We start from the raw sequence: 13,650 nt of genomic DNA on the forward strand, positions 1-13,650 counted from the left end.
ATCTTATTTTGCTAAATGTCAGCCAAATGAAAAACTGCTGTTGACTAACCATTATTTCTGTTGTTTTGGTTTAGAAAATAAATTTGTGCTTCCAAGGGAGATTTGACTTTGTAAAGTGCTGATTTCAAGTTGTGAGTTATTCTCTTGTCTCTAAGTGCAGATGCTGTACGGAAAACAAGAAGCACAGCTTGTAAATAGTTTGGTTAATTTAAAACTAATCACAAATAAGAAATGCATACATTATAAATTTCCAAAGACATTATTTGTTTACAATAGGATAAAGCAATAAAGACCACACTCCCAGGAAATTTCTTAAACTGGCCTAAAATATAATTCCCAATTAAATTTTTCCTTTTGTTTTTTTAGACACTAGCTTCATTTTTATGAGTTCAGTCCTATTTGCCTATTTAACACCAAACAGTACTAATTATGTACCTAAAAGTATAGTGTTATGTCTCTTTGTACACAGTTGTGTAAAAACTCTAAATGGCCCTAAAGTGGTTTGAATATTATTACAATCTTGCCAAGTTGTCAGCTTGTAGCAGGTTTTCACATTAATTAATTTAATTTGCCTTTCTATTTCTCCATCCAGACAGATGGCAGCTAGTGTGTGTGCATTGCTAACAATGTTTGAGCCTTAATGACTGAAATGAGTTTTAAATACTGGAAACAGATTTCCCAAAAAGCCAAATCCATCTGTGGGTGGAAACATTTTAAATGCCTTGTGCAGCAGAGATTAGTTGCATATATATTAAGTAAATGTGACCTGAATGTACATCATGTAGTTCTGCACTGTTTAACTTAAAAAGAAGTACAGCTGTCACAGTAAAAACAATTACAAGGGTGAGAAGACAAAAAAGGAGAGCTGCATTTCTAAGTAGCTTATTCTAGCTTGTTTAAGAATATATATATATATATCTAATGTCAGTCTGCAGCCCAATAAATAACTATCAAAAGCCTTCAGCTAAAAATAAAAATTATTGCATTTGCAAAGGTTTGATGCCATGCTTGACAGCCTGCAGTTCCTTATTGATACTCGTATTGATGCCCTTTAAACTTGTCCACCTTTCCAAAAACTTCAGTACATTTTCTTTGGATTTTATGTGATAGATAAACTAGATAGAGCATAATTGTGCCAAGACCAAACCTCAACAAATATAAAAAAAGATATCACTGAAAGGCATGTTTGAATAAGACTGTCTTCAGCTGCTTTTTTAAATGAGTATAGACTCTTATAATGTAAAAATAAAGGAAGCTCATTCCACACTTGATGTGCAATAGTCTAAAAATAGTGGTACCCTTAATTTAATGTCAATACTTGGTCTTTGGGAGTATAAGGAGATTTTGGTCAGACGACCTGGGGGATGAAGTTAGAGTATGTGGCTTTAAGAGCTCGGGAATGTAGAAAGGGGTTAGACCATGCAGGGCCATGAAAGTTAGTGAGGAATTTAAAATGAATTCTAAAATGAACATCTAACCACAGCAAAGACAGTAACACCTGTTAGGGGCTGCAAAACATTTGGGACTGGGACAGAGGTTCCATTTCCAGCAGGACAAGATCCCCTAAACATACAGCCAGAACTAATATTGAGTGATTAAGATGAAAGAATATTCATGCATTAGAATGCCCCAGTTACCGTCCAGACCCAATTGGAAATTTATGTCAGGAGTTGAAAATGGTTGTCCACACGTGCTCTTCCGTCAATCTGACTTAGTTTAAGCTATTTTACAGTAAGGAATGGGTAAGAAAAAAAAAAAAAAGCCTGTCTCTAGATGTGCATGGCTTCCCGCTGTAACCAATGAATAACGGAGACTGAGCGAAAATGCACAGCACACTTTAGATTTGTTTTTTATTTTTAAATTCATGCAGAATTTTTCTTCTACTTGTGTTGGTCAATCACATAAAGTCCTGATAAAATACACTGATAAAATGTAAAAAGTTCAAACATACACATATATGCACAGCTCTATTTGCAGTACACTACAATTTATAATATATATATATATAATTTAACCGCTAGAAAATACACCTACCTTAAAACCTGAGGTATTAGGATCCTATTTTTTTTCTAGTACATGTTACAGCAATACCCCTGGTTGACATATTGGGAGGTAACTTTCTGACCCACATGCAGAACCACGAGCAGACAACCAAAACAGTTTGTAACTTGTTTATTTAATACGCTGGGGCAAGTCTGGGATTGGTACTGGTCGGGACTAGAACCTGAAGCACTATGAAGGACAGTCGAGATTAGCAAGGGAAGATGAGGAGTTGTGCAGATCATTGACTGTGTGGAGGAAAAGGAGAGGGCTTACTGCGCTGGTCAGAGATGAAAGCTGGGAGGTACGGTCGTCGATGCAGAGGTTTGTTCCGGGAAGGTTTATTCCGGGGGTCCAAGTCAGTAAGTCCGTGGGCAGCGTCGGAGAGCGAGCGGGCTGGCGAACAAAACTTGTCCGAAAAGGGGAGTCCGTGGGAAGCGAGAAGGGCGTCAGGCACAGGCAGAAGCTGCAGCGTGAACTGCAGGGCTTGGTTTGTCCGGTTGGTTATGTTCTTCAAAGAATGTAGATGGTCTCCAGAATAACTTAACTGGTATAACTTAACTGGTCACTAGACAGGTTTCTCAAAACAAATGACATGGAGGCTTGAGGTTACCACTCATGTGGGATCATCAGGCAATGAATGGATGTCTTACAGCTCCTTCTAAGCGCCTCCGTCTGGATTGCTCCCAGGTGTGCAGCATTAAGCCCATCACCACTCATAAGTGACTCTCCTCATGACAGACTCAGTCAAACACATAACAAATCCCACAATGTGACACTGGTAAGGCTGCAATAGTTTGAATTAATGCTTTTTGGGTTCTGCTTTGTTTGCTTCCCTCGCACTGAACGCATAGGGTTACTGTTAGGGTTAATTAATGATTATATATGTTTTAACTTTAATAGAAGTGAAGCTTGCTGTTCAGAGTGATTATATCTTATATGTACAAGAGCTGCAAGATAGAGACAGGATGTTCTAGAACATTCTGTCGGTGCAGCTGTTTCCAATCTTATGAGTGTGCATCCCTCCCTTTAGTGGTTGGAGCATTTTGTAACCAGGGCGTTTTTCTCTTATCTCTTATCAATAAAATGCAGAGGGAGCAGAGGCTGTCTTCAGAGTGTTGGTGGAGGATTGTAACTGAGCAGCCTCTGAAACACTCTCACCTGCAGGTTAAAATGAACTAACTTCTCTGTGTCTTTCTTTGTGCAGAATTGTGAAAGTGTTTGGTGTTTAAACCTAACATAAATGGTCCTTCGAGCCGGAGGCCAAGATGCTTGATGATCCCAGTGGGTGAGTGAGATTCCAGACAAATCTGTGGCCACAGTACTAATACCCTTTCCGGGACTGGTCCCTCCCTGACAGGCTGGGGTCTGACGGCTGACGGTACTCCCGAGGACACAGAGAACCAGTGAGTAGGTCTTTCATTTAAAAGGAATGAGTGATGAAATGCAAATGACCTAAAATAGTACAGTATAGAGAAACCCTGACAATTCTAGACACTATCAGGTGAACTAAAATAGACAGTTAAATTCCGCAGGAGGGTAGACTCCCTTAGTTGAAATAGACTAATTAAACTCTACACAGGACGGCGGAGTCCTCTGTTGAACTAAAATAGACAGTTAAATTCCGCAGGAGGGTAGACTCCCTTAGTTGAAATAGACTAATTAAACTCTACACAGGACGGCGGAGTCCTCTGTTATGTTTTTGTGAAAGTAATTACAGTAAGAGTAAAACGCGTAAAAAAGTGTGACTGAAAAACGTGTGGAAGAGTGAATGGAATCGTAATGACCATTAGGTCCTTACTTTTCATATAAACTGAAAACAGATAGTAAATGGTGAGCCTTTGTGGATGCTTGTAGGCAAGAAAATCCCACCTGAACAGGGTTGAAGTGGATTTTACCACAACTGACTTCTTGATCACCATCCTGTTTTCAAATACATAAATCCAGTATTTAGAATACACCAGGTATTAAAAAACATACTGGATCTAAATCTAGTTCAAAATGGGAAAGGGGCAAAGTAAAGAGAAACAAAGTAAACTAATTGACTTAGAAGGGGAGGTAAAGTTTATGGAGAACTATGTAAAAGGAGCAGGTATGATCTGTCATAGATGGAATAAAAAATAAAAAACATGGGTTTTTGGGCAAATTAGATACAAAGGATGTCTTAAAATTACAAGGGGATCTAAAATTAGCAATAATGAAAACTAAAAAGAGAAAAATAACAAAGAACAATGGGGGAAGAACAGAGAAAAAGCTCTGATTTAACAGAAATATGTACACGATGGCATAAAAATACGGATTTTCAGGTAACTTAATTATCACTGAAATCCTAAAACTACACAGGGATCTTAAACTGGAGATTATGCATTCAAAAGATTCAAGAGACAATAAAAAACCTTGCCAGATTATAATTTCAAAGGGGACTTTTCAGTCCCTGAGTGCTCACAGTTGATAAACAGATTAAAACAAAAAGATGAATTAAAAAAAACAACAATAAGAGCAGCTTTTAACTGACAGCCATAATACTGAGGCCTTAAGAAAAGCACAGAAAAAAAAAAAAACTTTCAGCTTAACTGAAAACAAATAAAGGGGGGCGGACTGCCACCCATCCCAGTTTAGAATACCAAGGTAGCCCCAAATTATAAAGACTAAGAGGTGGTTTTAGAGAACGTGGTAAAAGAAGTTAAAAGAGGAGGTGACAATGTGGACAACATGGAAACTGTCCAACTGGACAACCCAGTGAACAATGACTAGAGTTGTTAAAGAAGTAATCTGAGAGTAAAAGATTTTGTAGGCAAGCATTAGTGAGAAACAGGTGCTTTAAAAATCATTCTATGGTGTTATACTACCAACAATATCATGATAAAATGCAAAAGATTCATTTTACAGGGAAATAATTCCATATTTGGCTCAGATTGTTTGCATTCTTGATTTTTCCTCTTTGAGAGAAGTTAAATTTCAGCTCTGTGAAACGACCTTGACAAAGAGATGCAGCTGCCTGAAAACAAAGATAAAACTTCTGCAAACAGCAGAAGCCTGTCTCTGCTGAAAGGTCTGAAAAAATTGTAACTCTACCCTGCATGTGTCAAACTCAAGGTCCGCGGGCCAAAACCGGACCCCAGAAGTTTAGTGATTCTCTAGAAGTAGAGCCTTTTAATATGGTGATTGTGTGCTTGAATGTTATTTTGTCAATCAATAAGCAGTTTTGTTTACATTCTGCCACAATCTGCCTTTTGAAAATGTTTTGAATCTTGCTCTTTATGTATAAAAAAAAAAAAAGAAAGAAAAGAAAAATTGGCTAAAGTCTGCAGACATAAAATGAACCTGGATTGAAGCTCTAACTAAGTTTATTTAATCTGAGATCTTCTCCAAATGCAACAGTATATGTCAGTCTACATGAGATACTAACAACTTCACCTACTGATATAATATAAAGATGTGAGTGAATATGTGAAACAAACAATGATGAAAGTTTTTCAACAGGTGATGCTCATCCAGGAGGAAGACAGTGTTCCTAGGAAATGCAGCTCATTCATTAACAATCATTTTTTCTCCTATAGGTGGAAGTTTTGCTGATTAATCATAGGCTGGATCTATGAAACATTATGTGCACAGAACAAATGACCAAGGTTCTGACTGACTTATGAACCTCACTGACCTGACAATGATAACATGACACCCAACAGATAACACCTTTAAGGTGGATCCACTAAGACCACCTTATTGATTCTTGGTGAATAAAAAAAAAGAATTGAAGCGTTCAAAACAGACCTTGTGGAAACAAAAGGGGTTATGAGGAAACAATGTGCATTTTAAGAATAATAGAAGTCAAATTATGTTCAAATATTTGCAAATAAAAATTACTCTGACAGAGAAATAAGTAAGTAGTGTGTGAATGTGTGTGAATGGGAATGACTGATTTCATTGTAATGCATCTTTGAGAGACATTAAAAGCGCTAATAAAGGTCTGATGTTCTGATTATCTTTGCCAAATTTATATCTTAATAAGGTTTCCAGAATCTTTTCCGAAAAATCATATAAAGATAGCAAAGGTTCTACCTGTATTAAAAATACTGATAACTATAGGAAAGTTCATAGATCTGTCTTCAATTTTTCCTAATTCTTTTACAAACAGGTTATTTAAACTTTCATGTGGCCAAATGTCTGTGTTTGACTTTCTGTTTTTGTGAAATAAATGTCTGTTTCATGTTATGTAAAAATTAGAGTCCTCAACATTACCATAATAATATTAGGTCAGTTCTCTATGGTAAAACAAAAAGATTTTAACAGATGTTTAGACTTTTTCCAGTCAGGTTCAAAATGATTGAATTAGACTCAAACTTAACATAAGATTAAATTAACCTTAACAGAATTACTGGACTGGACTGAAATAGAGAAAACTTGAGTTAATTGAAACAAACTTTAGTTACTTGAACTAAATACAAAGCTGACTGAAACTGTATGTTGTATCTATAAAACTGGGTAAAACAAACTAAGATTATAAGATATAATATGCCCTTCATTTTTTGTGTTCATCAGTGAGTGAGTTTTTATTTTTTATTTTTAATAAGAACTAAACCAAACATTATCTGAAGAAATAGCAAAAAGCCGAAAAGACTTAAAAGATACCCCTCTGACAGATGGAGAAACATTATTTGTAGACGGGTCTTCCAAAAAAGATGAGAAAGGTAAAACAAAAACCGGATATGCTGTAGTAACTCTTGATAAAGTACTGAAAGCAGAAGCACTCCCTTCACACTACTCAGCGCAAGCTGCTGAGTTAGTAGCCTTAACTGAAGCATGCAAATTAATGACAGGAAAAAGTGCAACAATATACACTGATAGCCAGTATGCATATGCAACAACGCATACTTTTGCACAACATTGGAAAAATAGGGGTATGATTACCTCCACTGGAAAACCTGTAACACATGCAGCACTATTAACAGAGCTATTGCAAGCAGTCCAACTGCCAAAAAAGCTTGCAATATGCAAATGTGCGGCACACACCACAGGAACAGACACTGTGCAGAAAATAAACCTATCCTACCAAAAAACCTATACAAATGGGCAGCAATTTCGAGTCATGGAGTTTCTCATGTCTCGAGAGGAGGAATGGTAGGATTAGTGAACAAAATATACACAACATATGGATTTAACTCTTATTCAAAAAATTTTTGTAGAACATGTTTGATCTGTGCTAAACACAATGCACAAGGGAACTTCAGACCAAAAAGGGGACTAAAATAAGTTTCTTAATAGCAGTGTTTATTCTAACCATCATAATTTGTGTTGTGGTCATAGCATTGTGGTATCTGTTGTAGCATTGTAGCTCTTCATCTGACCTTCAGAGAAAGTCCGGCTACAAAGGGAGCTGCAATCATAGTTTGCAGCTGTCTCAAACCGGTGAAGATTGTCCACAGCTCTGTTACAGGTTTTTAGGAAGGGCGCCAATCTACAGAAAGATGTTCACGCCAACACACAAAAAGATATTGATAATAGGGGGCGTCATCTCGATCATAATTGTAGGTGCCCTGCTAATATGGGAAAGAAATCATAGAACACTGCATAAAAGATCCCGGTCATCTGACCTTGACGAATCTGACGACAATAACAGGTGTGGAACAAAAAGAGCTTACCAATTCGGATTAATGGTGTGTGTGCAGTCAAACACCACCACGAATCTTGTCATTCCACTTACCAGTCTTAGCCGTAAAACAGAAAAAGGCCAAGATTATAAAAACTACAAATGGTACTTGACTAATGATCAAAAACAAACACAATGGGCCACAATAGTAGCCGATGCAAATAATGAATGGACCCCAACGTGGGGCACTACTGCATATGCAAAGCACCAGAAAAAACTATTCAAACTTAACGCAACAAGTACAGCTATATATCTAACTGTGAATCTTACAAAAACCTCCCTAAAACCCCCTGGGAGCAACTTACAGGGAGATTGTTGGCTTTTCCTACTAAGGGCCTATTCATCAGGGACGGATCCCAGTTTCCAACTGTTTATTTGTGAACATAAGAATACAACGACTCTCTCTCAAAAAACAGTAGAGAAAGGAGTTAGAATTGATCCTGAGAACCTGACCACAGACGACTGGTTTAAAATAACTACAGGAATATCTAAAATAGATAACAACTGGCTTTTAATGGCAGAACAGGCTGCCCAGGCAGCAAAAACAGATTGTGTAGTATGCATGGGAGCCAGACCCCTGCTACAAGTGGTTCCCTCAACGTTGACAGAAAAATGCCTAGTAGAAGTAATGAACAGCACAAGACCCTCGACAAACTGTACTATGTGGGATAAGATTTATCCTTTGACTACCGCCGAAAAACAAAAACCGATGTTTTCAAATAAGGTTGCTCCAGGAAATTTTTCCTGTATAAACCGAACAGGTGTGGGATCAAACATAAGCAGACTCAATAAAGATCAATGTCACTCCATCATAGCAGTAGGTGTCAGCTTTAAACCTAAAGCACACAGCGACATCTGGTGGTGGTGTGGAGACGATAAACTGTATGACAGGTTGCCATACAACACAACTGGTTTGTGTGCATCAGTGTCATTAATATTTCCCGTGTCTGTCATTCCACTCTCAGTGGCAGAGTTGTTGGGAACAGTAGCCAGTATATTTCCACATACCTGGAAAAGTAGAGTAAAAAGATCAGGATGGAGTAAAGACGACCCTACTTATATAGATAGCATAGGAATACCAAGAGGAGTTCCTGATGAATATAAGTTAGCAGATCAAGTAGCAGCAGGTTTTGAATCCACCATATGCTGGTGGTGCACAATAAATAAAAATGTTGACAGAATAAATTACATCCATTACAATGTGCAACGACTAGGAAATAAAACTGAAGAAGGATTCTCAACCATCCATGAACAATTGTCAGCTACCTCTTTAATGGCTTTCCAAAATAGAATTGCTGTCGATATGCTCTTAGCTGAAAAAGGTGGAGTATGTTCAATATTTGGGCATCAATGTTGTACATTTATTCCAAATAACACCGCAGCTGATGGGAGCCTCACCAAGGCCCTGGAGGGCCTTAGGTCACTTAACAGCAAAATGAAAGATCATTCTGGAGTTGACACCACAATGTGGGATGGGTTTGGAGAAATGTTTGGTAAATATAAACAATTAGTGTTGTCTATCCTTATGTCAATAGCAGTCTTTGCAGCTATTCTCACATTGTGTGGATGTTGCTGTATTCCGTGTATAAGAGCTTTGTGCACTCGCATAATAACCTCTGCTATTCAGCCAGTCAAAACAGAAATGTCAGAGATGTATGCCCTCCTGAGACCTGAGGAGACAGAAGGAGCCAGTGATGATGATGATGATGACCAGGAAGAAGAAGAGACTTCTCTGCATTTCCCTGATCTGTATCCTGACCCTGACGACAATTAGTTGTATACAGTAAACTTAAAGACCTCCTGCTACTTTTTTAATGACATGTACAGATAAAACACACCATGATGTCTTAACTGAAAATCTGAGAAGAAAAGGTTAATGATTGATGTATCAAGTGTTTAAAACATTTATAAAGAGGAGGAAAATGTTAGGGTTAATTAATGATTATATATGTTTTAACTTTAATAGAAGTGAAGCTTGCTGTTCAGAGTGATTATATCTTATATGTACAAGAGCTGCAAGATAGAGACAGGATGTTCTAGAACATTCTGTCGGTGCAGCTGTTTCCAATCTTATGAGTGTGCATCCCTCCCTTTAGTGGTTGGAGCATTTTGTAACCAGGGCGTTTTTCTCTTATCTCTTATCAATAAAATGCAGAGGGAGCAGAGGCTGTCTTCAGAGTGTTGGTGGAGGATTGTAACTGAGCAGCCTCTGAAACACTCTCACCTGCAGGTTAAAATGAACTAACTTCTCTGTGTCTTTCTTTGTGCAGAATTGTGAAAGTGTTTGGTGTTTAAACCTAACAGTTACTCAACCAAAACTTGATTTAAATGTCAGCAGCTCAGTTTTTGACAGAAGGGGAGCTCGAAATGTATTTTTAGAGATCGTTACATGTTGTCTGCATGCCTTAATTACTTTAATAAAATCAATGTATTAATCGACTTTAGTGATTTTTTCAAACAATGCAAACCGGTGAAAAAACATAGCATCTCTATTACTAAACAAACTCTTAATTTGAGAATGTTCTTGGAAAACCAGCATTTTGTACTAGCAAAGCCAGTCATATGCTTTATTCTCATCTAAGAAATAAATTGCACAAAACTTTTTTTCTCTGTTGCCATTTTCAGCTAAAGCTGTACGGAAATTTGTTAAGACAATTGTTGTCCTGTGGTTCTTGAAGAAGAGCACTTTCTTAGAAAAACACTGTTGGGAAACTATCGATCCAACTCCCAGTAGACAATGCTGCAGCTTTGTTTTTGAAAGAAGCAGTGGTGTATTGAACACATGCAGACTGTCAGGGAAAACATTTACACATGGGCACCATAAACACAGACAGGAAATTTAAAGCATTATCATACCTGTCAAACGCAATGGCCAGCAGCGCATTTGTGGACACATAAAGTGACACAGTACGGAGATAGTTTACAGAAGCGCACAGCACCAATCCATGATCCCAGGAAAGCTGTTTTACCACATAGTAGTCCACCAGAAAGGGACAGCAAACCACAGCCACAATAAAGTCTGAGATCGCCAGATTAGCAATGAGCAGGTTGGTGAGATTGCGGAGCTTCTTGTAGCGTGTAAGAGTGGCAATAAATATGAAGTTCCCCAGCCCACATACAAGCATGATGCACACAAGGACAATGCCAATGATAATGGTGGCCACAAAGAAGGCCTGGCCCTGAGTTGTATCTGGAATTTCATCAGGAGGGATGCCGTAGTCCAGGTCATAGCTGTCCATATACTGATCCAAGTTGCCATCCAGGTGACCATCCTGGATCTCTGCAGAAGCTGCTATCAAGTGGCTGATGTTTGAGTCTCCCATGTCTTACAACACACACTCTTGTTTTGGTGAAATTGAAAAAGATTTAATCCAAAATTTATGTTACCCTTGGTGGTATATGCTTCTAGCTTTTCCCTTCCTTCAAATAATTTGCATGAGTTCAATTGAAAATTTTGAAAATCTAACCCAACTGAATCTTCTTTGGAAACAGACACATCATCACCTGGAACAGAGAGATGCCATGTTAGTCATACATAATTAGGTATTAGAGCAAACAAGTCATTATGGTGGCATGTGGGATGTGTCATCTTTTCTGATAAAGCATGACTGAGGGTGAAATTATAATTTTTTTGCATTTGCTTTTGTAAATCATTGTCTTTTTAACATGCCAGATGCTCAGGCTCATATAGACAGTGAGGTCAGTGCATGAGAAGTGCCACTTCACCTCCTGAAGAAAAACCTCTTCAGTTTAGGCATAAAATATAAAAGAATGAATAATATTTGCTTTGATAAAGCTACGAAATATGACTGCCGGCTCACATAAAATCTGGGACACACAAAGGGACACCGAAAAGATATTAAATAGCTTGTTTTTCTTTATAACTTAATATAATAAGAATATTATCTAGTACCATGCTTTACGACTTAATAAGCAGATATCTTGCATAATTAAATTTTTGAATTAAGACTCCAGAGATTTTAAAACCTAGTACAGCCAACAGTTGTTTTATCCAGGTATGCATTAGGAATAATTGAAGTTAATAAGAGTAACCTACCTGCATACGTTATATGGGGTTTCAACCTTTACTGGGTTACGTGCGTCCGATAAAAAATGTGCCTTTCAGTTAATAGCTCAGAAAATCCTCCGTAAGCGAACAATTGAACGAGTAGAGACACAAAGTCTCTCCATCAGCCTAACCACACAAAGCTCGCATCTACTGAGAGAGCGCTCCACTCCTCTCCTCTGTTACGCAGTTGGTTTTTTTCTTTTTTCAGCGGAAAAGTTGCGTTTGTCTTTCCTCCGCCTGGAGTGATAAATAAAAAGAGGGAGACTGCCGAGACCGTTTTTCAAGAGGTGTCAATAAGGGCGGTGCACACACGTAAGGGATTGCTGAAAGTTCACTTTGATCCATAGTCAAAGCACAATGACAAATAGATTGTTCTTATATAACACGAGTGGCGGGAAGAACCAGAAAAATAACTCGTTAGTCATAAGGCTATGTATGGAAACAGGGTATTCTCATAAATCAGCTATTTATATTTTTACACCGCAGTTTATATTGTAGGAAAAACAACTTTTGACAAAATCTCAGGATTTGTTTTTATCAGGCTTTACAATCCGATGTTTAAATTAAATTAAAACATTTTCACTCATATATAAGGCTCTGATGAACTGTTATCATCAGGGACATCTTAAAGTATTTTTGCTAACTCAGCAACCAAAGAGAAAGACAAAATATGTTTTTTATTAATGTTTTATTATTTTATTTTTAAGGAGCACTGAGGTAGTTTTTAAGTCTGACCAAACTGAATAATTTTTGCTCCTGTCTCGATCTGGCGGATTTTAAACTTAACTCAAACCATTCCGTATTTATGTAATAGCTTATTGGTGCATTCTGTTTACACTAGAAAGTTGGAATTTCTAAAAAAAAATATCAAATAGAATGCCTCCTCTGTCAGAGATGGTGGCTTTTGGAGTGGACCCCGAATGCAGACAGGCAGGAGCAGATAGGTGAAACAGAAAGGTTTAATACAAAATACAATGAAAAGTTGCTGGCAGGCATGAGGGCAGAACATGGAACCAAAGCTTTGGTTTTAGATAGACTTACCATGGGCGAGTAATAATAATCCAGCAGAGAGTAAACAGAGCAGATGGTGTCATATACAGGTGAATCAAGAAGATTGATTGGCATGGTGCTAGTGGACTGAATCAAAATGATTACAGGCTGATTGCGGCAGGAAGTGGAAACAAGAGCATGAATGGGCTGAACAGAGAAGCAAAAAACAATTAAACCAAAGGAAGCTTTTTACAGAACAAACTAAAATGCATGATGAACAGAATACAGGAATAAGTAAAAAACTAAACCTAAGGATTGAGCTAAGTCACCACATGGAAAACAGAAATAATCAAGAAGGTCCAAAACAAATCTACAAAACACCTTAAAACCACGACACCCTCAAGTCAACCCAGATCTAATATGGCTGTTGTGCATATAAAACAAAGTGAAAGTTGCAGGAATGTTCTGTACTCCTCAGGAGTTTGTACTCCTGAGGCTCACTCTGCACCATACATTCTCCATTTGTGAACATGTTTCGTACTGTTAATGCACACAGAATATTGAGAAACATGTTATTGGCCTGTGTTGCTGTGTAAGCAGCCATGTCAATGATCATAACTGTTAGAAAATCCCAATGGCTTTCCAACTTGAAAATAGATAACTTGATAAGAGCAAAGTTGTGAGGTTATTCCAGGATCAATGTTATGACTTCAGATGCATCATAACTGCAGTTTAAGAATTATGGAGATAAATAATCATAAAAATGCTCAATATATCATATTACACCAAATTTCAACTGACTGTGGCCCCCAGCTCATTTGGGCTATTTGACCTTTGTGAAATATGCCAGAATTTGACCCTAACTAACATGTCTATGAGCCACCTTTTGCTGGTGGATATCATT

The 13,650-nt window shown here is 37.7% G+C and overlaps 1 protein-coding gene across 1 annotated transcript in view; it reads right to left on the reverse strand.

The window, feature by feature from the left end:
• The window catches only part of prokr1b (prokineticin receptor 1b), a 32,997-nt gene extending 20,858 nt beyond the window's left edge, over window positions 1–12,139 (reverse strand). Inside the window, exons 1-2 of the mRNA XM_047352167.1 lie at window positions 11,745–12,139; window positions 10,544–11,191 (exon numbers count right to left, since the gene is read on the reverse strand). Of these exons, the coding sequence (XP_047208123.1) occupies window positions 10,544–11,010 (467 nt within the window). The 5' untranslated portion in view covers window positions 11,011–11,191; window positions 11,745–12,139. The remainder of the gene's footprint in view (window positions 1–10,543; window positions 11,192–11,744) is intronic.
• Between the last annotated feature and the right edge of the window lie 1,511 nt (window positions 12,140–13,650).

Source organism: Girardinichthys multiradiatus, chromosome 22 (genome assembly GCF_021462225.1).
Source record: "Girardinichthys multiradiatus isolate DD_20200921_A chromosome 22, DD_fGirMul_XY1, whole genome shotgun sequence".
In the NCBI taxonomy this organism is placed as follows: Eukaryota; Metazoa; Chordata; class Actinopteri; order Cyprinodontiformes; family Goodeidae; genus Girardinichthys; species Girardinichthys multiradiatus.